Source organism: Nelumbo nucifera, chromosome 2 (assembly GCF_055504915.1).
Source record: "Nelumbo nucifera cultivar China Antique chromosome 2, China Antique-T2T, whole genome shotgun sequence".
NCBI classification, from domain to species: Eukaryota; Viridiplantae; Streptophyta; class Magnoliopsida; order Proteales; family Nelumbonaceae; genus Nelumbo; species Nelumbo nucifera.
In genome coordinates, this window is record NC_142650.1 from 20,679,599 (window position 1) to 20,705,459 (window position 25,861).

At 36.9% G+C, this 25,861-nt stretch overlaps 1 protein-coding gene across 8 annotated transcripts in view; it reads left to right on the forward strand.

The window, feature by feature from the left end:
- The window catches only part of LOC104595106 (transcription factor-like protein DPB), a 43,398-nt gene extending 18,510 nt beyond the window's left edge, over window positions 1-24,888 (forward strand). The window contains exons 6-14 of one of the 8 annotated variants that reach the window (XM_088897514.1): window positions 6,828-6,915; window positions 7,037-7,156; window positions 7,833-7,927; window positions 8,008-8,154; window positions 8,276-8,344; window positions 8,455-8,553; window positions 20,848-20,918; window positions 21,143-21,315; window positions 23,617-24,027. In XM_088897514.1, the coding sequence (XP_088753640.1) occupies window positions 6,828-6,915; window positions 7,037-7,156; window positions 7,833-7,927; window positions 8,008-8,154; window positions 8,276-8,344; window positions 8,455-8,553; window positions 20,848-20,918; window positions 21,143-21,315; window positions 23,617-23,684 (930 nt within the window). In that variant the 3' untranslated portion in view covers window positions 23,685-24,027. Of the gene's footprint in view, window positions 1-6,827; window positions 6,916-7,036; window positions 7,157-7,832; window positions 7,928-8,007; window positions 8,155-8,275; window positions 8,345-8,454; window positions 8,554-20,847; window positions 20,919-21,142; window positions 21,812-22,520; window positions 23,021-23,576 lie in introns of those variants that run through there. The other 7 variants (XM_088897513.1, XM_088897517.1, XM_088897516.1 and 4 more) reach the window with 7 other exon arrangements.
- Window positions 24,889-25,861: the final 973 nt, after the last annotated feature.

The window sequence follows — 25,861 nt, forward strand, 5'->3', positions numbered from 1 at the left end:
CACATTGATTGCATATCAAATGTTTGGTCTTGTCTAGGGGTGCAACTGGGCAGGCCTAACCTGAGCCTGAACCAACCCAGCCTGAAGGTTTACATGGGCTGGGCTTGGATTTTCGGTCCTTGGGCTGGGCTTAGGCACAAGAACTCGGGCTTTTTTATTTTTCGGGTTGGGCCCGGGCCTAGCCTCTAGATAGCCCGAACCCGACCTGACTATACACATTCATACATACATATATAGATACGTATTTGCATATATACATACATATTTGTATATATACATACATACATATATATACTAGTAAGTGTGCACGTGCTTTGCACGTGGTAATTCTAGATGGATAATAATGATAGGAATAATGTATCCAAAATTTGACTTCTTTAATAAAAAGTTACCTTTGATTAAAAAAAATGTATCCAAAATTTTCTATAAAATTCATGTATTTTTTATTTTTTTTACATTTTTTGTTTCTCACTGTTAATCGGATGCAGATTGCAAAATCTGAATTTGATTACGTAAGCACCTCATATTGGGCTACAAAGTTTTGGGTATCATTGGCAGGCTTACCTATTTGGATGGACTCTTCTTTTTTTGTAATGTTTTATCTTCTTAGTGTATACTTTTTTGTTTATTTATCAAAAAATGTAAGATTTAAAGAGAGGGAATTGAATGAGGTGAAAATTGTAGTTCAAACTACATTTTAAACCTCACAGTTAAATAGGATTAAATTCAAATAATGGGTATTTTAGTTAAAAGAAAGTTCCACAATTTTATTTATATTTTTAATAGTTGTGTAAATATGGAGTTATAGATGTATTCAATTTTTTTCTATATATTTTTTTATTTCTATGTGTGTAAAAATAATATTGTTATATTTCATAAAATTTATGTATTTTTTATTTTTGTTTATTTTTTATTTTTTTATTTTATTATTTAATTATGACATTAAAGGTTGATAGATTTGACCCAAAAGTTGAACTATTGATCTCCGCTAAATAGGAAAATAATTTCATTTTTGGTTAGTTTTAGATTATGTATTTCATTTTCATCATCAATAAAAATAATTCTTGTTTTTTAATTTAATTAATAAAAATATCATAAATGTGTTTTTTTCTACATTTTTGTAATTTTCTATATTTATTTCTATTTAAAAATTTTATTATCTAACTATGAATTCAATGGTTGGCCAATTTGATTCAAATAGTTGAATTGCTTAGTCATCACTTGGATAAAGAATGGTTTTATTTTTTAGTAAGTTTTAAAATATATGGGTTTCAATTGTTAAAAGTATATATATATATGTATATATATATATACTTGCATAAATGTATACGTTAATGTATGATTATAGAGCGGGTGGTTCATTGACCAAACCGAGCCCGGCCTGGGACCGAGCCCAACCCAATTGCATCAAATTACAATGCGGGCTGGATTCGGGTTGGGAAGATCGGGCTTGACCTCGGGCTTGGGTTGATCATAAACCTGTCCCAACAATTAATCAATCAGATTTTAATGCATACCGTTGTCTCATAAGATTTTCCCATTGAAAGCACTGAATTTTGGTTTGGACTTTGGATCAATAGGAGTTTCAGTTGGTTGAGTTCCTAGCTTACCTATATCCTTTGGTAAATTACGGATGTTCTTTTCATTGCGAGTCAAATATTCCATGTTTGAGCAATTTAAATACCCAAAGAATACCACAATTCATTGTTGCCATTATTCCCAAATTTAGCACTCTAAAATCTTTTAAAGTTCAGCAATATTTGAAGGATTATTTTCTTTACTATGTTGTCAACATACACAATAAGGGCTGTCAGCCATGGCAACATGTCACCTCTCTTGATAAAGAAAATTTGAGCAATCTGTTGCTAGTGGAAACTAATTTGCTGAACAACCCTCCTAAAGTGATCAAAACCAAGCTCTAGGATACTGCCTATAAATAGATTTATTTAGCTTGCACATTTTCTCTGTATGCAGAATATAAAACTTAGGTGGTAAATATCATATATAACTAAAATCAGGGCTTTCCGCTTGGAGTCAATACACTTTGAGAATATAGCAGTTAAAGTAGCACCTTGATTTAAACCTCACCTTTTTACTTATCTTTAATACAATTACACTTTACCTTTTCTCAAAAAAAAAAAAAAAACTCTTGTTGACTTCATGGTTGATGACATCATTAGAGGGTGGTATATTGTATTTGTAGCACATTCTTCAATGACAAGTAGAGCAGCTGTAATGGAGTGGATATAACTGAATACTGATGTCATAAAATTAAATCTTGTTGGCTGCAGCATTGGGAATCCCAAGAATTGAAATCAGATATAGATGGGGTTCTGGGAACAACCATGGGACTTTTTTGGGAAAATTCCCAATCAGTACTTTGTACTTTGGCTCGAGTGACAATTTGGTCCCCGAACTTTAAAATGCGACAATCCAGTACCCGAACTGTCAAAATGTGACAATCCAGTACCCGAGCTTTCAAAATGTGACAATCCAGTACCCTAGCTTTCAAAATGTGACAATCCAGTACCTGGCATTAACCAGTCCGTTAATCAGCCGTTAAGTGACATTTGAAAAGTCAAAAATGCCCTTCGAATGCCATCTAATTCTCTTTATCAACCATCCAAACGTTGACAAAAAACTGAATAGTCCCAAATCCTAGCCTCTTCTATTCAAAAAAGTTGGTGACTGTTTAGAAGAATCTAGAATTTGGGACTCCATTAGATGGCATTCTTAGGGCATTTTTGACTTTTCAAATGCCATTTAACGGCTGATTAATGGACTGGTTAACGGCAGGTACTGGATTGTCACATTTTGAAAGTTCGGGTACTGGATTGTCACATTTTGAAAGTTCGGGTACTGGATTGTCACATTTTGAAAGTTCGGGTACTGAATTGTCGCATTTTAAAGTTCAGGGACCAAATTGTCACTTGAGCCAAAGTACAAGGTACTGATCAGGAATTTCCCCTTTTTTTTGATGAATAAGCCATTGATCTTTGAGACTCAATAATAACAGAGCTAGTGAATGTTTGGCAAGGGTTGAAGTTAAGTAGACCTCTCAACTGTAGAAATATAAGGTACTTGTGCACTGGTTCAAGAATAATAGTCAAGGTCCATGGCAATATCCAAATATCCACATGCTTTAAGAGAGGCAAGATGGCTGGCAAGGGAAACATGCCAACCTTCACATGGACTTTGAGATTTGCCAAAATTTTGGCTGATGCACCATCCAAACAAGGAGTGACCAGGAACTAACCTTTTTTATTTTTTTGGGTTGAGGGGCATCTTAGTTAATTATATGTTATATGTACTGAAAGGTTAGGTGGCTTATGCTAGTCTAATATTGGGATCCAAAGGCACTTGTTTGATTGTATACATTCTTTTGCTCATATTAATAAAAAGTTGCAGTTACCAATAAGAAAAATCAAGTTTTCTCCAGGTATTCTGCATTCTAAGTCTTTTTGTGTTGTTTTGCAACCAACCAAGCCTTATGCCTTCAATCAAACCATCTGTTTTATATTTTACTATGAAGATCCATTTGCACCCAACATGTTCTTTGTCTTTAGGTAAGTCAACATTTTTTTTTTGAAACTGTAAGGTAAAGTATTTAAGTCAACAGCCTCTTTTGTTTGATTATTTAAGAGAGCGTCCATTTCAAGATCCATTGTCTCTTTCCACTCAGTATGAGCCACCAAGAGCTGCTGATTCATTGCAAGATCTATGTGGGTTACTAATCCTAGACCTTCATTGGCTTCAACTTGAAAACAAGAGAGGAAAATGCAACAAAACCTGGCTCTGATGCCAAATTGATTTAGTTTCTTTGATTTAGGGTAAATAATGTGGGTTTCGAAGAAGGAAGAGGAAGAAGAAAAGAGTAGAAAACACCATTTTTGAGGAGGGGAGAAAGGATGGGCATTGAATCCCTTTCACTGATATTTATAGTCTAGAAATAAAGGTAAAACTACAAAAATACACCTGCTTTCAATACTAATAGAAAAGACATAAAAACTCAAAATCTTCAATGAGAATGAAGAATGAAATGTGGAAGCAAGTAGACAATTCGCTGTCCACTAAAGGATGAGCAGAAAATTGTATTCAAGGAATGAAACACTTTACAATTAGGAACAAAGAGAGAAACCTTGTTTGCCTTTATAATAAAAAAAGAGAGAAATCTGGCTGTTTGGATGTTTAGCAGAGACAGCCTTTTGCAACAATGAATCTATAAGCTCTTTTTCTGGTCGATTCTTGACCATTGACAACCAAGGAATTCAAAGGCAATTTCACTCGATGATCCTCAAAGAAGTCAAACAGAGATTCTCTGTAGTCTGTTCAACCCCTTGCATTTCTCTACCAAGGATTTCCGTCCCTCCAAAGATGGACACACAGATCAGACTTAATCCTGATGGCAGCTTTCTTGGTAATCCAGGTCCATCTGGGACTGGAAAGGTCTTCAAAGATCTCAATATTTCTCTGTTTTGGTACTTTTGTGGTCGTATTGAGGATGCATATGTTGTCAAGGTTCAAAACATCAATACAGTTCAATACGCCAGTTGGGCGTATCGGACTGTATCAACTCTCGCATCCCTTTTTTTAGTTTTTTTTTCCAACCTGGTTCAGAGAGGTCGGTTTAAGGCCTGTCAACCCTCTTGCCGGGTTAGACCCCGAAACACACCCTGTAGGGGCATATCGGGAAGCCCACGGTGTGATATGTGTCAGCTGATACGGCCTGATACGTATCGAAATTTTGAACCTCATATCTAGTTAAAACTGAATGGTTGGCATTACTCGTTGGTTCAAGAATTGCAAAACATGTTTAATCCCCGACTTCATCAATTTTCTGTGATTCCATTAATGCAGTTAGATTCCCTATTCGAGTTCTTATCTTTGTTCAGTGGTATTGAAGTCTTGAGAGGATTTTAGATGAGCTTGTTTTTTTATTTTCCTGTTTTCAGGTAATTTCTTATTACTTGTATCTCTAAGTCTACTTTTTTTTCTTTTAATTAATCTTTTGTTTACTATTAAAATAATTAGGTAGGGTAATAGGATGGATTCATGGCCATGGAGATTGATGCACCATCTAAATGAGATTAGAACATTTTCAATTCCTGGATATTTTCAATTCCTTTCCTACTATTATCTCTTGGATTCCTGGAGATTTGACTCTAAAGCTGATAAAATCATGCTAGGAGAGGAGTAGTGAGGGCTTTCTCTTACAGCAATGGTGTTGTTAGTTACTAGTTTTGTTTGAGAATGGAGCTTCTCTTGTTCTTTTTGTATATCTATATGTTATTAAAAAAGAAGAATACATAGCACACACACTGATACAAAGAGATTGAAAGAAATACGTGTTTTTGTGTGTGTATGTTGTAGTTGTGAAGGCAACACCTAGGTGATGAAGCACTTTTTTTGGGATTGCTTTGTGCTTTGCCCAGGTATTTTTAGTGTATGAGGTTTGCTGATTTTAAGTGTACTGCACAACTGTTGCCATATTGTATAAATAAGGTGAAGGGTGTTAAAGGGCATCATAAAGGGCCAACTTTCTATTTAGAGAGCTATAAAATGGGTTTAGGGTGAACCACAGTAATGAAAGGGAAAGTAGTATGTTCATTATATTTTAGCCTTGACTAGTTTTACAAGAGGCATTTTCTTCTACCTTTCTCTCTATTTCTATGACCAAAAGAAAGCACCATATTTTTGTCTGGGAGATCAGGGACCTTTCCCCTTCATTTCTTATTTTTATTTTATCTTTTTAATCATTTAATAACTACTCTTTATATTTCTAATTGTGACTGAAATAGGGGCCCTGCTTCTTCATTTTGTTTCCTTATCTCCACGTTAACATGCTTATGCATGTTCTCTCCTCTTTATATTTCTGTTACATTCAACATAACAAGGGCTGTGTTTCTTCATTTGTTTGTTTTTCTTGTTCCTGTTTTATCATTATCACATGCAAACATTTACTCTGTATATCTCCATCGTTTAAAATGTCTGTAAATTTCCTAATATTCCCACAAATATTTTCATTTCCATGGGTGCCAACACGAAATATTACTAGAATCGACATATTCCCCCAATGAAAGCTACCCGTGCTATGTGGAGTACAAGAGGTAGTATTATACCATAAGTTGGCAAAATTATTTAAGATATGTGGACTAGCAATGTTACTGCCCACCTGATGGACATGATTATCACTTTGAGCTAGCTCAAAATTTATAAAGTTAAATCTTAACTTTTTATTGTATAATAAATTGTTTGGTTGTTCTATTGAAATTATTTGCGGTTTCTATGAGTTTAAATTTTACTTGAACTCCTTGTATCATGCAGTTTTGGTGATTTGGAACAAGATAATTATTTAAAAGGGTCTACCCATGCATCTTTTATCATTATATAAAATAGCATTCTATATGTTTGCATATTTCACAATGTTTCCACTTTCCACCATGTCTATAATTTTTACGATATCAATGTATGACATTTCTAACATTTTCAACATGTTTCCTATATTTGGAAGACCGATATTTCCACTGTCACCAACATTTTAAACCTTTTGTATCTCTCTTGCATTAGTAGAATTAGTCTCCATTAGACTTGTTCATGGGCCGGGTGGCCCGGCCCCCAGACGGGCTTGAACATGGTTATAGGCCCACGAGCTTAAACTCGGGCCAAAAAGCCTGGCTCGCAATAAATTCGAGCCGGGCTCGGGTTTTGTCAAAATAGCCCGGCTCGAGCCCGGCCCGGCCCGACCTAAACCTAGACCTAAAATCCCTAATCGAATAGCCCCATCTTTTTTATTATCTCTTTGCCTCTTTCCCTCTTCTTTTTTCCAGCCGAACCCTTCTTCTCCAACCTCCACATCCTCCACACTCCACAGTGAGGCGGCGAACGTTCACCGGCACAATAACTCCAGCAGCGACGGTGAGTTTTCTCTCTCTCTATCTCTCTTTCTCTCTCTCTCTCTGATGCGAAGTTGCGAACTGATGAGGGATCTCTGTCAAAGTGCGACGGTGAGTTTTCTCTCTCTCTCTCTCTCTCTTAGATGCGAAGTTGCAAACTGATGAGGGATCTCTGTCAAAGTGCGACGGTGAGTTTTCTCTCTCTCTCTCTCTCTTAGATGCGAAGTTGCAAACTGATGAGGGATCTCTGTCAAAGTGCGACGGTGAGTTTTCTCTCTCTCTCTCTCTCTGCAAAATTTATTAGGTCGGGCTTCGGGCTTTTTATCAGGCTCGGGCTCGGGCCCAAGTTATAGGCCCGTAGGTCGGGCCGGGCTCGGGCTCGGGCTCGGGCCTAGCATATTTTCATTAATAGGGACTAAAAGCCCGACCCGGCCCATGAACAGGTCTTGTCTCCATCCTCCTTTTTCTTCACAAATTCATGCACGTTCTCTCTTTATCATTATCACACACACACACACACAAATTCATGCATATTCTCTCTTATCTCCTGGAGGTTTCACAAGAGGCATTTTCTTCTACCGTTCCCTCTATTTCTATGACCTAAAGAAAGCATCATATTTTTGCATGGGAGATCTGGGACTTGCCCCATCATTTCTTATTTTTATTTCCAATGTCTTAATTAATTAATCAACACTCTTTGTCTTTCTAATTGTGACTGAAATAGGGGCTTGTTTCTTCAGTTTTTTGAATTTTCCTTCTCTCCACATTAATGTGATCATGCACATTCTCTCCTCTCTATATTTCTGTTACATTCAACATAATAAGGGCTGTGTCCCTTCATTTGTTTCTTTTTGATTTATCATTTATAACACATACAAATTCATTCTCTCTGTATATATCTCTTGCATTAGTAGAATAAGGCTCCATCCTCCTTTTTAGGTGGCATGAGAAAAGATGTTTTGAACAAGCTCTCCATGTCTGCTGGAGGGTTCCATCTGCATCTAAAAAGAGAATCTATTCCCAAATACTTGTATGTGGGTTGTCTGCACCTTTGTATGTTGATTCTTGTATTATCATAAATTTGAGCTCTTATTTGAGCCTCTTTGGTTCACAGCAACAATATGATGAAAAAAATATACGAAGGAGGGTATATGATGCCCTGAATGTTCTCATGGCAATGGATATTATATCAAAGGATAAAAAGGAGATACAATGGAAAGGTCTGCCTCGCACTAGCCTAAATGACATTGAAGAGTTAAAGGTTTGACCAACCTGTCATGTTTTGAACTTTAGAAAAATAGTGTGTAAAATGTGCAGCTTTTGTTTGGTGAATGTCCATGCTTTATTATAAAAAAATATCCTATTTTATATTATTACTGCAGGCTGAACGTGTTGGACTGAGAACCAGGATAGAAAAGAAAGCCGCCTATTTGCAAGAACTTGAGGATCAAGTAAGGCTCCTTTTTTTATTTTTATTTGGGTTGGCTTATATACTCTATTTAATATTGTAACAACAAGAAATCTAGAGTTGTTCTCTAACTTTTCCTTGCCCTTTTCAAAGTTCATAGGTCTTCAAAACCTGATTCAACGGAATGAGCAATTGTACAACTCAGGAAATACTCCTACAGGCGGTGTAGCTTTGCCTTTTATTCTGGTTCAGGTACAGTTGCTTGTCTGTTTTATATTTCTGCCTGTTTTGTTAATCCATTCAGTTTTAAGAGGGATAAAAATGATGCTAATTTTCTACCTTTTGCGGTTTTACCTTCCTTTTTCGAAACTTTCTGTGTTCAATTCTTTATAATGCAAAGATTAATATTTCAGTTTATAGTAGGAAGCAGTGATGCATATACTTGGGAGGGCATTATAGGAGTTGAACTGGAGCAACAGGAGAAAGTAATATTTGCCACGTGTACCTATGACTAAGCATTTATGCATCTTAAGTGCATCTTTTCCTTTTTGCCCCTTTAAAGTTTGGCAACTGTGTATCCTAAAATATTGACAAGTTAATCAAAAAGTTCTCCTATTAGCCAAAAACTAAGGTAAAAACAAATAGTTGGAATTTAGAAAAATTTATGACAATATGTCTTGGGACTTTTTGATTGCTGTCATGGGTCAAATGGTTTTGAGAATCTGATGGGAGACTAGAATTTTTTTTGATAAGTAAATCCTTTTATTAGATTGAAAAGATTATCTCATACAAGCAACCCTTGGAGAGGTGCATGTTGGATCTCTCCCACTAAAGAAGAAAACAAAAACAAGTTACAATTGTGCCCAATACGAAAGTTCCCTAGCTGTCCCTTGCCCTTGCTTGGCTAGACAATCTGCCATAGCATTTGCTGATCTCCCCACCCATTGCATTCTTACATACATATTTCTTGTCAGCATCTTAAACTTCTTAATTTCATTCCTGAAACACCAAACTACTGACTCTGGGTTCTGCAACCAGCTTATTACTACCTTGGAATCCTCTTCAACTATTAGTTGTTCCACCCCTAACTTAGCTGCAAACTATATTTCTAGATTTATTACTGTATTTTTACTGCCTCTTCCTCTATTTTGATAAATGGTTCTTGTGGTGACTTTTTAGGAGCTCTAGAGGTCTCAGGTAAGGATACCCTCTCTTCCTTCTTTGTTTTGTTCTTGTTACAAAGGCCCTCAGCAAGATATTGTGCAGGGATGAATCTCTTGGCCCCATTTCAGGCTTTTGGGTGAAATAGGATGTTCTGTTGATCACGTGCCTTCATTATGCAGATGATACTTCAATTTTTATTGATTTCTTTCATCAATAACAACAATTTCATTAATCAACCAGAATAATTAATTACAAAGATGGGGAGATAAACTTTCTTAACTCCCCCAACTGAGTCGAGAGCCCCCATAAAGAAAAAACTAGAGTTACAACTGAGCCTAGAACATAGATTCCCTAACCACCCCTTGCTTAGCTAACCCATCAGCAAACGAGTTAGCAGATCTCTTCACCCAGCTGAGCTTAATTTCCATGTCCTTAACCAACCGCCTGAACTTTTTCCTTTCATTGCTGTAATTCCATAACCCAGTCTTGTCTTCTTTTAACCACCCTGCTACCACCTCCAAATCCCCTTCAATTACAAGTCTCCTAATGTTCATTTCCTTTGCTCTTTGGACACCTTCCACGACTGCAGAGATCTTGGCACTGAGAGAATCACCCATCCCAATTGGGCCTGAGAACAAGGCTGAAACAGTCCCATTCTCATCCCTAAACACACCCCCAATACCTGAATGCCTAGGGTTCCCTCTACTACTACTACCATCAAAGCTCAGTTTTATAAAACCAGAGGGGGGAGGAGTCCAGGACAAAATCAGACCTGTTTTGACCTGGGTACAATTAGCAATCTCTCCCCACTTTCTCAGCAGATTATCCACTATAAAGTCTGTGAACAACTCTGAAGATTTCAGCCACTTTACCACCCTTATATGAATCAGATCTATCAGGTTTTCTGCACTTCTCTCCTTTTCAGAGAAAAATCCTTGAGTTCCTTCCTTCCCACAATGACCAGCATACAACAGCCCTTAGGCATCTCCACATAGTCCTACCCCTTTTCAGATGCCACCTGAAAATGGAAGAAGAAAATAGGCTTTGCAAATTCAAGGGGGGGGGGGGGGGGTCCAGCTACACTCAAAAAGGGAAAATGCCCATTCCCGAATAATTTTTGCAAACTGGCATGAAACCAATAGGTGGAAACCAGTCTCCCCATCAGCTTTACAGAGAATGCACCAGTGAGGGGATAAACATGTCTTGGGTCTGTTTCTTTGAAGCAAACGACTAGTGTTAATTCTTTCTAGAAAAGATTCCCAACAAAAACTCCCAACCCTAGGAGGAATTGGCTTGCACAAATCTCTTTGACAAGGAAATGAAGGCCTATGGGGCTGGTTGGCTGAGTAGCTTGAGTTAAGACTTTAAAGAAAGAGGCACAAGAGAAGGAGCCCGAAGGGGTGGGGGTCCAAATTCTAGTGTCTTCTTTTGCGGGTGCAAGAAAATATTTTCAAGAAGACCTAGGAGAGTCAAAATGCTGTTCAGGTCTGTATCTATAATAGCCCTTCTCAAATTCAAATTCCATCCAATCCCAGAGTTTGAAGATGATGGGACAAGAAAGGATGATATTATGTCTTTCTTGAATTTATCCATTTCCCAAGTTTGCAACTTAAGGCTCTTTGTTGTTAGAAGTTGTTTCTGTACTTGGGATAAATGTCTTTGATACTCTCTCTCTCTCTCTCTCTCTCCCTTTCTCTCTCTACTATTCCCTCCAATATCAGTGTGAATGTGGATAACTTGGTTTTGGGAAATATGGACAACAGTTGGGATGGTAGAGCCACAAACAATTTACAGCTTCCAGAAATCAAAATATGGAAAATTTACAGCTGCTGATTTTGTATTTGTATTGGTTAGAGATTGTGCAGAAGATGTAGAAGATAAGGTGTTGTAAACAGTGGGGAGAGGAGGCTGGAGATGATATAATGGAAATTAATCAAGCGTTTAAGATAGAAAGAAGAGGAATTCAACAGAATTTATTGATAAAGAAATAGAATTGGGAAAGAAATTAAATGTCCGAAAAGTGTTTATGGAACTAGAGGAGACAATTAAAAGCCTTAAAACTGCAACTAAAGAACATAATAAATAGTCCAAGTGGGGCAAAGATCATTCTTATTTGAAGGTGGAAGGGAGAAGGGGTGGAATCTATTAAACTGCAAAGGGGGTAATTGGAAAGGGTAATGATGTGGAGTGCAGCTAGAAAGGGATTGAAGGTTGGGGGTTGGTTTTGTGTTTGTAGGGTGTCAGTATTTTGAAGAAAAGCAGGGACAGGGAGTCTTCCTGAAGAAGCTTGGAAATGGTCAAGAGCTTCATGGTGGACTCTCAGTGAACTTTCACTTTAGGACTTAAGAGAGCCCTCACAGATTCACAATCCCTGGTGGTGCCTGCCCTCTTGTTGTCTCTTAATGAGGTTTTCCTCTCCTCCTTCCACCATGATTAACAAATTTGGTCTACTCAAGGTAATTTCTCCAGTAAGTCCTTTTGTCATCTCACTACTGGCTTGATAGATTATCCTTTCTGATAAGAAGAATTTGCCTCTCCTTGGTTCCTCTAAAAGTCTCCATCTGGGAGGCTGTTTGGGGGTGTGTAAATACTGGGGACATCATTCAAAAGAAGAGAAAAAGCTAGCTTTATGTGTCCCCTCATGTTTACATTATGTGCGTGAATGATGGTGAACCGATTAGTCACCTCATTAATTGCAGTGTAGTTTGGACTTGGAGCCTTTGGCAGTTCTTTATGGATTACCTTCACAGTGGCAGTTACAGATGGGTTCCCCCTAACTCCATTGCTGACATCATCATCCAATGGCCTTCTTGCAAGCTTGGTTCTAAGGGAAAGATTTTCTGGAAGGTCATCATGCATGCTCTTATGTATGCATATGGGAAGAACACTAGAAGAATTTTTGAGAATAAACCTACTAATGTGGAGGATCTTAAAAGCTGAGTTTTATCTAGAATTTTTTGCTCCCTTGTAAGCAATTCATTGGCATCACCTACGGAGACATGAGTAAAAATCTTTTTGATGTCTTGTGATCTTCTCCTGCCTATCCTCACTTCAATTTCCCTCTAATTCCAAGGCCGATTACTGATTACATATTGAGGTTTGATGGCAGCAGAAAATCTGTGCATGGCCTTTTGGAGACATCTGGCATTGGTGGTTTGATTCTCTCTTCTGATGGCAGGGGGGTTTGGGCCTTTAACAGACCTGATGGGCCTGTAGATGCATCTGAAGCCTAAATCAGAGCCTTTCTGGTTACCTCTGGATAGTTATGTCTATTTTGCGAAGCCTTTAGTGGCTGAAGGTGACTCTAGGAACGTGATTGGTTGGGCGTCCAGAATTGCTTTGGGGCCTTGGAGGTTTTCCCACTTGCTGGACGAGATCCAGGAGATTACTGTTTCCTTGAATTGCTTGTTTTGATGGACTCCAAGGGATTTGAACTCTATAGCTGATGCTCTTGCAAAATCTGGGGTGGACAGGGCTGTTTTGTATGGTGCTAATACTTTACTGTTGTAACTTCTGAGGGCCTATTGTCTGTTTTTTGCTTGTACATTCCCTTCCCCCCTTTTTCCTTGCAATGAAATGTTACTGTTTCTAAAATATGATTGTTTCAACATGAATTTCTTCAAGAGATGATAGGGAGTTGTTAAAGCATATTTACTAAAAGCCTTGGTAGGTTTTTACATGAAGGGCATTGATAAAAAAAAAGAATTAACTTTGGTAGCAAGTGGAGAAGCTGCATTAAATTTTGTGTCTCAATTCTTAAATTTTCTATTCTTCTCAATGGCACTCCAACTGGATTTTTAAAAGCTCGAGGGAGCTGAGATAGGGAGATCCCCCCTTCCCCAACCACTCATTTCATTTGTGTCACTAAGGCTCTGGCTACCCTCACAAACAAAGCTTTAGGAGGAGGTTATGTTTTGGGGTTTGAGATATGCAACAATGCGCCCGGCACTTGTCTTCTACACTTTGTGGATGACACTTTAATCTTCTTTGAAGCCTCCAGCTTTCACATGCAGTATCTTTTGGGAGTGCTAAGGTGGTTTGAGATTGTGCCCGAGCTTGTAATTAATTTCAATAAGAGTTCCTTGATATGTGTTGGCTAGGTTCCTGACCCACAAAACCTTGCAAATGTCCTTGGCTGCAAGGTCTCATCTGCCAGTCACATACTTAGGGCTCCCTCTTGGAGCCAAATCCTCCTCCTGTTCCCCTTGGGACCTGGTGATAGATGTCACAGGAAATGCTCATCTTGTATGGAAAGCTACCTATTTAAGGGTGGAGTGAAAAGCTAACTCTCATCAGGAGCACTCTATCAAGTCTTCCTGGCCACTTCCTATCACTATTCCATGCCCTGGCAAAAGTTGCTAATGCCTGGAGAAGTTGCAAAGGGAGTTCTTCTGGAAAGGGTGGAAGGATGACAAGAGGGTGCATCTTGTGGATTAGGTCAGAATCTGCACTCCCAAGCAATCAGGTGGCTAGGGCTATACAGAATCGAAGATGCTAACATTGCCCATTTAAGCAAGTGGCTTTGGAGGTTCAATGTTGAAACAAATAGCTGGTGGGGATGATTGATTGTAGCCAAGTATGGACTTATAAATGGGGATGGGATCACTAATCATATAGCCTACACCACCAGCAGATCCATTGGGAAAGGCATTCAGAAAGCCCAGTCACACTTTCCTCAAGGCATTGCTCTTAAGCTTGACAATGGTACCTGGCTGAGATTTTGGCTAGACTCTTGGCGTGGAGACAGATCTCTAGCATATTATGTCCAGGCCTCTTCAGTATAGTCATCAACAAGGAGGCTATAGTTGCTGAAGTATTCTCTGCTTCAGGTCCCTATGGTGTTTGGGCACCCAAATTTAGAAGAAATCCCTTTACTGGGATAATGAGAAAGCTTGCAGAATTGCTTTGCCAGCTCCAGTGCTACCATCTGAATTCCAACTCTGAAGGTGGCAGAACTTGGAGGTAGGACAGCAAAGGAACATTCTTGGTTAAGTCCATGATGCACCACTTCAATCTTGATGGCCCCACCTTTCCCTATAAATCTGCTTGGGCATGTAATATGTCATAAGGTACCCTTCATGATCTAGACTGCAGCCTCTTGCAAATGCCTAACCAAAGATAAGCTGATCAGGAGGGGTATCTCCATTGTTTCTGCCAGTTGTCCATTCTGTAATCTTGACCTAGAGACAGCCGGCCATCTCTTCCTGCATTTCCCCCTGTTAGCATTTGCATCTGGGCTCATCTCCTTAGCAGTCTACAGTTGAATTAGTCTTCCTCAGACCACCCTTGGTTTCTTGGAGTGTTGGCACATTGAGGGCTTGACCAGCAATGGGAAGACCATTTTGTTCATGTTACTTGCTGCTTTCTTATGAACCATTTGGATGGAGAGGAACAGTGTCTTTGATAAGAAGTTCTCTAAAACTGATGAGATTATTCACAATATATATATGGTTGGAAAGATCTTCTCTTGGGCTAAAGCTACTAATATATATACTGATTTACATTTTTTGTAACTAGAATACTTATTGAAGTTTTATGATATCCCATACTTTACACAGGCTCTATATTGGGAGTTTCTCCTTCAGTCTCTCTCATATCAGCAATACAAATATATTTTGCCTTTTATCAAAAAAAAACAAAAAGAAGAAAAAAAAAGTATTCTGATAGGTTTTGTTTGTTGATAGGGGAAAATGAGTGTCTCAGCTTTTACTTGTAATATTTGTGATGTGGGTCTTATTTGAGAGGAGTTGATGTTTGTTGGGACTTGGGAAGGTGGTATTATTTTTTGGTTGTCTCAGTGATGACTTATCATCTTTTCTTTCTTCCATTTTTCTTTTATGAAATTTCGATTTGGTATTAAAAGAAAAAAAAAGAAGAAAATGGAGTCAGCTTTTGTAAAAGAATTATGAAGATTTTTGGTGACCCCTAGCTGAATTGAAGGTGGATAATGGGACCATGCAGATGGCAAGTTTAGTTTCTTGCGTGCATGTCTATAACAGTTTCTACCCAAGTGACAAGGAATGTTTCAGAATTTTACTCCCACTCTTCCAATAACAAGTGATCTATTATAAGTTGAAGGGGCCAGTGTTATCAAAGCATCTAACAGTCATCAGTTAAGGGCCAGACTGACTGCATCACTAACTAGTCAGTCAATACTCATGATGGGGTTACCTAGGACAACTAAGCATTGGCTAGGTCGACTAGTTGATCAACAACTTGTCAACTTAGTCAACCACAGTCATTTTAAAACTTTATTTGTTTGTTTGTATGTCTAATTATTTGAAACAATATAGAATATGTTTACATTTTTTATATTTATGCTGTTTAAACATTTGTGATAGAACATGATTAGATGATGGTATATAAAATAGAAAAAAAACATAAAATAATAAAAAATGGCAGAGGGGCTTTCTTTTTTCTTCCAATCAGTGGTGTGTTGGTATGGAGTTGCATCAAACAAAGGGCAAATTGAAAAGTCAAGGTTGCGCTCTTCTTTGGAAAGCAAAGGCTGTTATTCCATATCCTAGCCTATCCAACTAGTCATTGCATTGATTAGAGAGGACAAAACTAGTCATTGCTTCGTTGTATTGATGACATTGGAAGGGGCTAGAAGAGCTAGGGGCAGGACAAAAAGAAGTTATCATTATGCAATATGTTTTATCTTTGATTTTTTCCAACTCTCTTTGTATGCTAGGGAATCTCTCCCTCTTCTTCCCTCCTTTAATGAAAGTTCTTACCTTTCAAAAAAAATAATAATAATAATAAAGAACATGGGTTGAAGTAGCGAGTAATGATTTATTTAAGAGCCCATAATTTAACAATGGATATGGTACCGAGCAGGACAGCATGCCAAACAGGACTCATGTAGCTGACCCTGTATAGTTGGGCTTGGGACAAGGCTCAGATGATAATGATGATGATTCCTACCAAGTAATATTGTTTCTTGAATAGGGAGACGACAGGATGCCTACTGGGGTAGGAGATGAAAAAGGGAATCTGTTAGCTATGTATTCTAGTCCAATTAGGGTGGGGGATTCCTTGAGGGTTGAAATACTAGGAGCTCTTGAAGGGGTACAAAGGGTCAAAGACATGCATATTAAGAAATTGATCATAGAAGGTGATTCTGAAATTATAGTGAACTGGTTAAAAGAGGGCAATTCCAAGCTCTGGAACTACAGCAATGAAAAGAGGAAATTTAAGTGGCTGACTAAGGACATTGAAGTTAGTTGTACATGGGTAAAGAGAAGTGCAAACTCATTGGCATCTATTTTTTGGGCTATTTTGTAATTGATTTACGGTTTGGGTGTACATTGATGTATTAGGGAGTTAAGATTCTTTAGCTCCTTAGCTATGTAATTTCTCAATCTTTAATAAAATTCACTGTTATTGGTAAAAAAAAATGAAAAGACATACTTTGGGATTCACATGTCAAAATCAATTGAATGATGTGTGAGAGGATCTGAAATCTAATGGATTATGATATTTGGGCTGTAGTATAAGCCCAACCAACAATCATCAATTGAGTTATAACCCATGTTGAGTTGTGGTCTGTAATAATGATGACATTGAGTTTGAAAATTCAACATGTGTAGGCATTTTTTGGGTCTTTTGGCCAATAACACAAGTACTGGTTTTTTTGGGTCTTAAGTAGAAGTGTAGAACTTAGTTATCCTTCATCGAACCCTATAAATCCCCTAAATTCTAGTTCCAGTTACAAGATTTTTTGATGAATAGTTCCAGTCACAAGATTGGTTCTCTCAGTTTCAGTTTCAGTCACAATATTTGGTTTTCATGCCATTTGAAACCTGAAACACAGGGATCCATCCAACCATTAGAACCTCCTAGTTCTGAACCTAGATTCTCAAATTTACGTATGCGTTTACTCGATGTTTGTCTACCTAAACTTTTCTGTAATTGCATAGTGACCCTTAAATCTGCATCGCTTGATTAACAGGATTGGTATCTTCAACTGTAGTTGCCTTACATCAATATTTCTAGACAGCTTTGTTTCTGTGCTTCATAAATTATAGGTGCTTAATTTCAGTATTATTTTTTTAGGGGGCTTTTGCACCTATATCCCTCAGTTTCTATTATATCTCAAACATTATCTAGACTATATGCAGTGATTCCTTGATGTCAAACAACATTTACTACTATTATTACTTTATGGTTGAAGAATTTCAAATGTTTCTTGTTTAGAGATATTATTGCCTTTTTTCTTGCTGCATAAAATATAGTGGAGTGTTAGGGTATTGTTTTTGAGAATAACAATGTTATTTCTATACCATATAATAAAAAAAAATGGTCATGTTTCTCTTAGTATGGTTGTCAGACCCTGATTCCACTTTCACTTTTCACCCTTTACATTTTCTATTTTTCCATTGCAAAATATGTCATAAATGGCACCTCCCAATGTGGACCCATCAACATTTAGAAAAACAATAGGGCCCCACTTTGGAATTGGGACACAGGCCAGCACTTTTGAGTTTCAAACTTCCCTAAACTAAAAGCAAGTGATCATGTGCCCCTTGTTTATGTTAGCAAAGTCCATCTTCCTTACCCGTCTTAGTCACCATGTGGCAGACTGATGGGTCCAGTGTTTTAAAATCGCAAGGCATACACCTTTTTGAAACAAGGAACAAATTAAAAAAATAAAAATGAATAAATTAGGAAACTATTAAAAATAGTGTTAACTAGAAAAATCAAACTTTAGTTTTAAACTAAATGTTTTAAAAAATTCTATTAGCTCAAATTTAAATATATAAACATAACATATAGAACATGTTCAAAGTGAATAATGCAAAAATAAAACAAAAAATAGCATATAAAACACATTCAAGCATGTCAAACTTTTAATTTCTTTATTTCTTTCCCAATTGCATTGTTTCAAATAGTTAATGTGATGTTACATCTTTCATTCCTAATTCTACAAGCCCCTTGAGGTAAGCCCAAACAAGTCCATATTAGGGACTTAAAATTCTTAATCCTTAAAAATGATTATAATTTTAATTATCTTTTAAAAATATATTTTATTAGGATGAATGAATGAACAACATTAGCAAATAGGGGGTTCCTGGAGCTTTGGTGAGTGAGCAAACCTAGGTGAGGGGCATAGTTTAAAATGCACATCGCTTGTGCACCTAGGCACACCTTTTAAATCACTGGGTGGGCCCACCATAGACAGCTTTCCAGGAATAAAAATAGATCCACTGTTAATTGATTGAGGGGGTCCCTGAGCCCAAAATAAGCATAGGTAGAAATTGGATATAGAGGTGAGGGTGGGCCTTGGCACAATGGTTGGGTTGCTTCAATGTGACCTGGGTGACCAGGGTTCAAATCTTCTGAACAGCCTCTCCGTATGTGTAGGGGTAAGGCTGTATACATCTGTCCCTCCCCAGATCCCGCATTGGTGGGGTCCTTGTGCACTGGGCTGCCCTTTTTAGAGCTTAGATATAGAGGTGAAAAGTTGACCTAAATGGTATTTTTTCCAATCATTTCTAAAGTTTTTTTTTTTTTTTGGTATTTGGTGATACACACTACTAATAACACCCTCCCCAAAGTCGGTGGTTGCGGGAATCGAATCCGCATCTATGCTGGAGCGAACCAGCTAACATACCAACTGAGCCACCCCTTAGTTGGCAGAAGTTTATGCTGAAGTTTATAATGTTTACGAAACAGGTATGAATAATTATGGAATATGCAAGAATCCCAATATTTGAATTAGGACCAGTATTTTATTCGAAAAAGTCAATAATAGATGAGAAGAATGTAACTTTTACAACATTTAATCACTTTGTATTTGAAAAATGTTCATTTTTCTGTTATTTAATGTGCAATTATGCATAAAATCATTTTTGAGTAATTGTTTGTTTATTTTGATTATACACTTAAACTATAGGAATCCATAAACTATATTTTATGTGCAATTATGCTTAAAATCATTTTTGAGTAATGGTTTGTTTTTGTATTTTTTTTCCAATCATTTCTGAAGTTTATAATGTTTTTTTTTTGGTATTTGGTGATACACACCACTAATAACCCCCTCCCCAAAGTTAGTGGTTGCGGGAAATGAATCTGCGTCTATGCTGGAGCGAACCAGCTAACATACCAACTGAGCCACCCCTCAGTTGGCAGAAGTCTATGCTGAAGTTTATAATGTTTAGGAAACAAGTATGAATAACTATGGAATATGCAAGAATTCCAAGAGTTGAATTAGGAGGATGGATAATTTATTCAGAAAAGCCAGTAAAAAAGTCAGAAGAATGTAACTTTTTTACAACATTTAATCACTTTGTATTTGAAAAATGTTCATTTTTCTGTTATTTTATGTGCAATTATGCATAAAATCATTTTTGAGTAATTGGTTGTTTTTTGATTATACACTTGAACTATAGGAATCCATAGATATTCCTACTTTTAATTTAATTATATCTAGCTACTTTATGGATAGTATTTGTATTTTAGAAAACTTGTGCCATATCTCAGTAAATGGCAGACAACAACACTTTTTAATGATTAAGATTGATGTCTCTGACTTAAAGCACACCTCTATCTTTTATTACTTTTAATTATTTATCCATGGGATATACAAGCACGCCTCTAGGCTAGTCATCTATTGCCATTTTGCTCATAAGGTCTCTATTGAAAGATTGTCCAACGAAAATTTTAAAGTTTACAATCAATGAAACCAATATTATCATTTTTGTTCCACAAAACATCTTGAATCCACTGGTTAAGAGCGCCCCATCATGTGAGAGGCCCTTACTAAGATGCAACCTTATAGAGAATTAGAGATTAGGGACTCCATGTTTCAGATTCTAATAAATCCAAAGTCTACCCATGTTAAGCGATTGTTGCGTTTCTCCTCCCCAGCAATTCCTTATTCTTCTACCATTCATGGTCAGTATTAGATTTTCAATGCAAAGAAGTTTGCCCAATTAGGTAAATTTCCATCCCATTTTTATCTTGTTGATGCATAGTCGTGCAGATCCCAAGAGCCATTCTCAAACTCAAACTCCAACAGTTATGACCATTCTTGGTGCTGTCTGATGGTGAGCCTGGAAGATATGTATTTCATCTTTATATCTAATCGTCATACAGATGCCCATTTGCAGTGGCTGGTTCTGTACACATACGTGCCTATAATTCTGCAAAGTTGATGATCTAAGATAAAATAATATAGGAAAGAATACATAGATTAATTGTTCTCAAATCAAATCCAGGAGGATTTCAGGGATGTAATGATCAGTAGTTCTAATCAAATATGATGCATCACATCTCACTACTTTTTTTATTAGATTTCTAAAAGGAATATCTTTAATTTATATGAGCTATTTCACTTTGTTTTCTTATCTCTTTAATATTGGCACATTTGAATTGCAGACACGTCCACATGCAACTGTCGAGGTGGAAATATCAGAAGACATGCAATTGGTGCATTTTGACTTCAATAGGTAAATTTACCATTCAATCATGCAAATAAGTTGGCGTCTACTTTATCTTGATTGATTTAAGTTTCAGAATGTGTGATATGGTAAACATAGTGAATATTAGTGCACCTTCACCGAGTCAGCTCAAACCTTTAGTTGCCCAGCTGGTTTTTTATCAATATTTCAGTTTTCTAACTAGAGTTGGACATCTTCTGATGATCTTTCTTTGATCTAAACCCTTATTGCAGCACACCTTTTGAGCTACATGATGATTTTTATGTCCTCAAGGCAATGAAATTTTGTGAAAGACCACAGGGGGATGATGGTGCAGATGACTCTACTGCAAACGGAGGCGAGGGTTCGAGCATGCTTGGCATGTATCAAGCCCACATACCACATCCCACAAGGTCAAATGCTGCTGGTAGGCCTCTCACCTCGCCCCCTCTTCCAGGAATACTAAAAGCGCGTGTCAAACATGAACAATAATCTTTATATTTCAAGTTTAATCATCTTACCATGGGCAATCATCTCTCCTTTCCTTTCCTGTATAGTGTGTAAAGTAATTGGCTGAAAGGGGTGGAGCCTTCGTGGCCCATGCCGCTTCAATGGATTGCTTAACCAGTATTAAGTTTTGAAGGAAACAAGCAAACCATTCCCATGTTCTTCGAGACCTCTCTGGGGGCTCCAATCGAGCAGTATTCTGATCTAGAAATCCATGATTCACCTAATGTAACTTTCCAATCATATATTCGTAAATTCTTTTTGCAGTTTTTCCTGATGTAATTGTAGAAACAATTTGAGGAACAAGCTACTGTATCAGAGCATGAATTCGAGTCCCTCGATAAATCTCAGGCACTCGATAAACAATTGTAGAAACAATGCATCAATGCCCACCATGACCACTGCTTTCATGTCCAGTCGTTGATTTTGTCCTTCCATTATTGCTACGGTTGAGAAGGTCCGTGTTTCTCTGGTTCAGAATTCAACACGAACATCTATCCAGTGCCAAAAATTTTAATATGCCAATTCCATAAAACAAGTGGCTAGTAGACTCTATGGCATGAACTCTGCCTGCAAGAGTCCAACCTATACTTGATAAATAAATGTACTATTTGGAACTATTTGTCTATAATCCAGAACAAAGAACAAAGAAATACAACAAAAGTTTGGTCAAATAAATGTAATAGGCTAATTTTGAACGTGAGCATGTATAAAGTACAAAGAAATATATTTAAAATTTTTAAAATATATAATTAGAAGTTCTCTAAGTTTTTAGTCCCTTATTGTGAACAAGGTTCATAATTTTGATACAATACACCCCTATCTTTTAGTATACAATGCACCTATTTTAAGGTATTTTTAAGAAACTTTGTTTTAATAATTAGAGCACATAAAAATAGGCCCCCTCTGAAATTTTGAAATAACAAACAGCAAAATCCCAAGGGTGTTTTTTTTTTATTGTGAAAGCATAAATTATTTGCATATCCTTTGTTCTTTTTTTGAATTATTTGAGTAATGTTCCATAAATTGGAATATATATATATATATATATACAAGTTGGGGTGTTTTCATTTAAATATTGTCAATACACCTGTATTATATGCAAATTTGCCAACTATGCTGCAGGCTGCAGCCCACCTACTGTAATGTTGTCCATGGAATGACTGAGGGAGCCATGCTTGGTTGTCTCCATTTGCATGTTAGAATGATGGGATGTAATCTTAAAAGTTAGAATTACAACTGGAGCTGCATCTCATGTCTTTGCATCAGACTGCTGCATCACGTGCTAGCAAACCAGTCAAATTGCCAACTTGGCCGCTGCGGTGGTGGTTCATAAAACATATGAGATTGTGAGGCTGAAATTTCCTAGCTAGCCAATATCTTGCTGAAAGTCGTGGCCAAATATGAGGCCTGGGTGTTCTCTGGGTGGTGGGTCAGTCATGGTGGGGTTTTCTTTTTCTTTTTTGTTAAGAGATTCGTCTTAGGGGAATGATTTTTTGGTCCTGTTCTTTTTCTAGAGTCATTGTATCCCTTCACATAACGTCAAAAGACAATTATTCTCAAATCTCAGTAGGATGTAAATAGACCATGATTTCTATATTTTTCCCGAGCTTGTAGTTCAAACATCAAAGATTCTTTACTACTTTATTAAGGGAAATTAGGGGTGAGCATATTTAATTTGAAACCCAATAAATAAATAAAATTTTCGGTTTGGGTTTTTCAGTTTGGTTATTCCAGTTTTAGGGTTTTTCAGCTATTGCTTTTGGTTCTCAGATTTTAAAATTGGGTTATATTTGGTATTTCTTCAATTTAGTTTTCGTTTGGTTTTTCATTTAGAATTTCAGTTAATTCAGTTATTGAACAAATCATAAACCAAATGCTCATCCCTAAGGGCAATTGCCTAGAGTGATGGCTTAAATTAGGCATGTGCATGTATCACAGGATTCAAAATGGGAATAATCTTTTGAGTAAATTACAAAGATCCCCCCTGTACTACGGGGTCAGTGACAAAGATTCCTATACTTTGTTTTGCAATAAAGACCTCCTGAACTTTGGCCGTTAGACAAACACCCCTTTCATTAACTTTCTGTCAGTTAATTTCAAAAAAAAGTTCTTGTTTAAAATTTTCTAAAAGCCCAAATTATCTTTTTTAAATTTATAAAATCATCTTTATTTTTTTAGCACCTTGGAGACCAAAGTGACGCCGCACAATCTTCTCCAGGCACAACGTGGAACTGCCGCAAAACACTGGCACCACCTACTTCATCTGCAAGAAGAAGACAGATCTGATTTGTGTTGGCAATGGGTAAGACATAGGCAGGTGGTTGACGATGAAGAAGAAGACATAGAAAAATCGGATTTCAGAAACGAAGCTGCACGAGTTCATGAAGGATTTCAGAACAGTGGTCGTTCTAAAAGGTAGGGGTGCTCACGGTTGGGTTAATCGAACCGTAGGCTAATTTTTGAAATTGAACTAGGGTTATCGGTTTTTGGAAAACCAGTAACCGAAACTGAACCAAAGCCAATTGGTTAACTGGTTGATCGGTTTGGTTGACCATCGGTTCGGTTTGTTGGTTTTTTATTATTTATAATATTTATTATATAAATATATGATAAAATACTAGAAATATATATATAATATTATATTTTAAATAATAAATAATATATTATATATTATAGATATATAATACATATTTATTAATTTATAATGTACAAAAAATATATAATATAACATATATATAAATATATGTATACCGGTCGGTTCAATTAACTGCTGGTTTTCTATTTTAGTTAATCAAAACCAAACTGACCGATTTAATTAACCAAATTTTCGATTTGGTTTCGATCGATTCAATTTTTAGGTTTTTTTTCTCACTCCTACTAAAAGGTGTGAATAACCTTCACCAACAATTTATAACCGATGGGCTACTGTAGAGCAGCCCCTCCTCCGTGGACGGGAATAAGGGAAGCTCTTCCCTCTTTATATTTGAAAACAAAGGTAAAATTAATTGAAAATATGGCATTTCATCTCTGTTTTTACTGACATTCAACATGTTTTTGCAGAGTTGTAATGGTTTTTATATTCTGCAACAATATTCTTTTCTGAATTATTTTAGTTGGTTTCCTTCGATGGCAGGTTTGGGTTGGTCCCTAGTCAAAGCCTCCAAGGTATTTGATTTGGGTCTGATTTCTTACTGATTCATTTTTTTTAAACTCTTATTTTTTATGGGTAGTTCAGTTTTTGGAGTTTCTGAACTCGGTATTCATGATTTGTGAGCATCTTCGAGCATCCGAGGTAAGAATTTGAAGCAAAACTGAGGGAATAATGAGCAACAACGCTCCTTTTTTATTGAACAGTTGAGGTTGTGAATGAGGGAACGGATTTTTTTGTTTTAGGGTTTGTTGATGATTCCGTTACAAATCATGTATAGGTTTTCTTACCTTTTCTTTCCTTCAAACCAAACATAGCTTTAAAGAATATATATATTGGCATTTCCTAGCTTTCGATTTGATGGTGTTTGCTAGTTATCTTTCAAAGAATGGTAGGAATGTATGCTCAAATAATGTCTTTGTGAAGTTCTAAAGTGGCTCTTCATCACTAGATTGGGGGATGGATCGCCGGAGCTGGTTATTTTAGGGTCAATTAGGTTTTAAGAGAGAATGACAAAAAAAAAAGATAGAGAAAGTTTAGTGGGATATTTTGATAATTTAACGCCTTCTGTTATCTGATTTAACGGTCGAGGGGGGGTTTTTGTCTACTGGACAAAGTTCAGGGGGGTCTTTGTAATTTGCTCTAATCTTTTAGACTAAAAACACTTCAAGTTTCAAGAATTGAAGTAGGGCATCCCTGACAGTGGCGGAATAAGGATTTTTATTGAGGAGGAGGGGGCAAAAACTAGCAAGCATGGAGGGGAGGGGGCAAAAGCTAGTAAACATAGGTAGGGGGGCCAAAATCTAAGAGGAATTTAAATGAGTATTATGGGAATTTTCAAGGCATAGGGGGCCAAAATTTCGGGGAAGGTGTTTCAAAAGTGGTCAAATGTCTTAAATCCCCTTATTTAGAATTTAGATGGGTTAAAAGTCGATACATATCATACAATACACATCAATTCATTGCAATATTTTGAACCTTGTAATGAAGAATTTAGTGGCGCCTTACTTAATTAGAAGCCCGCTGTAGTTGTACAGTACTTGTGGGGATGAATAATCTGAGAGTGTTTTCCTCCTCTTGGACATGATCACAGGCTAGACCATATGAAGTCTTGAAAGAAGCAGTATATACATACCATACTAGTTGGAAGATGGGGTTAGGGACACTATCGCTTTTAATTAATATAGAAAACGATTGTTTGTTGTTTAGATGTTCTTGTTGTTCCATTAAGAGACATTCCAACCAAATATTCTCTTACCTACTTAAAGCTGGTTATTAAGTGATGATTTGAGTTCTATACTGCTGACTAGAGAGA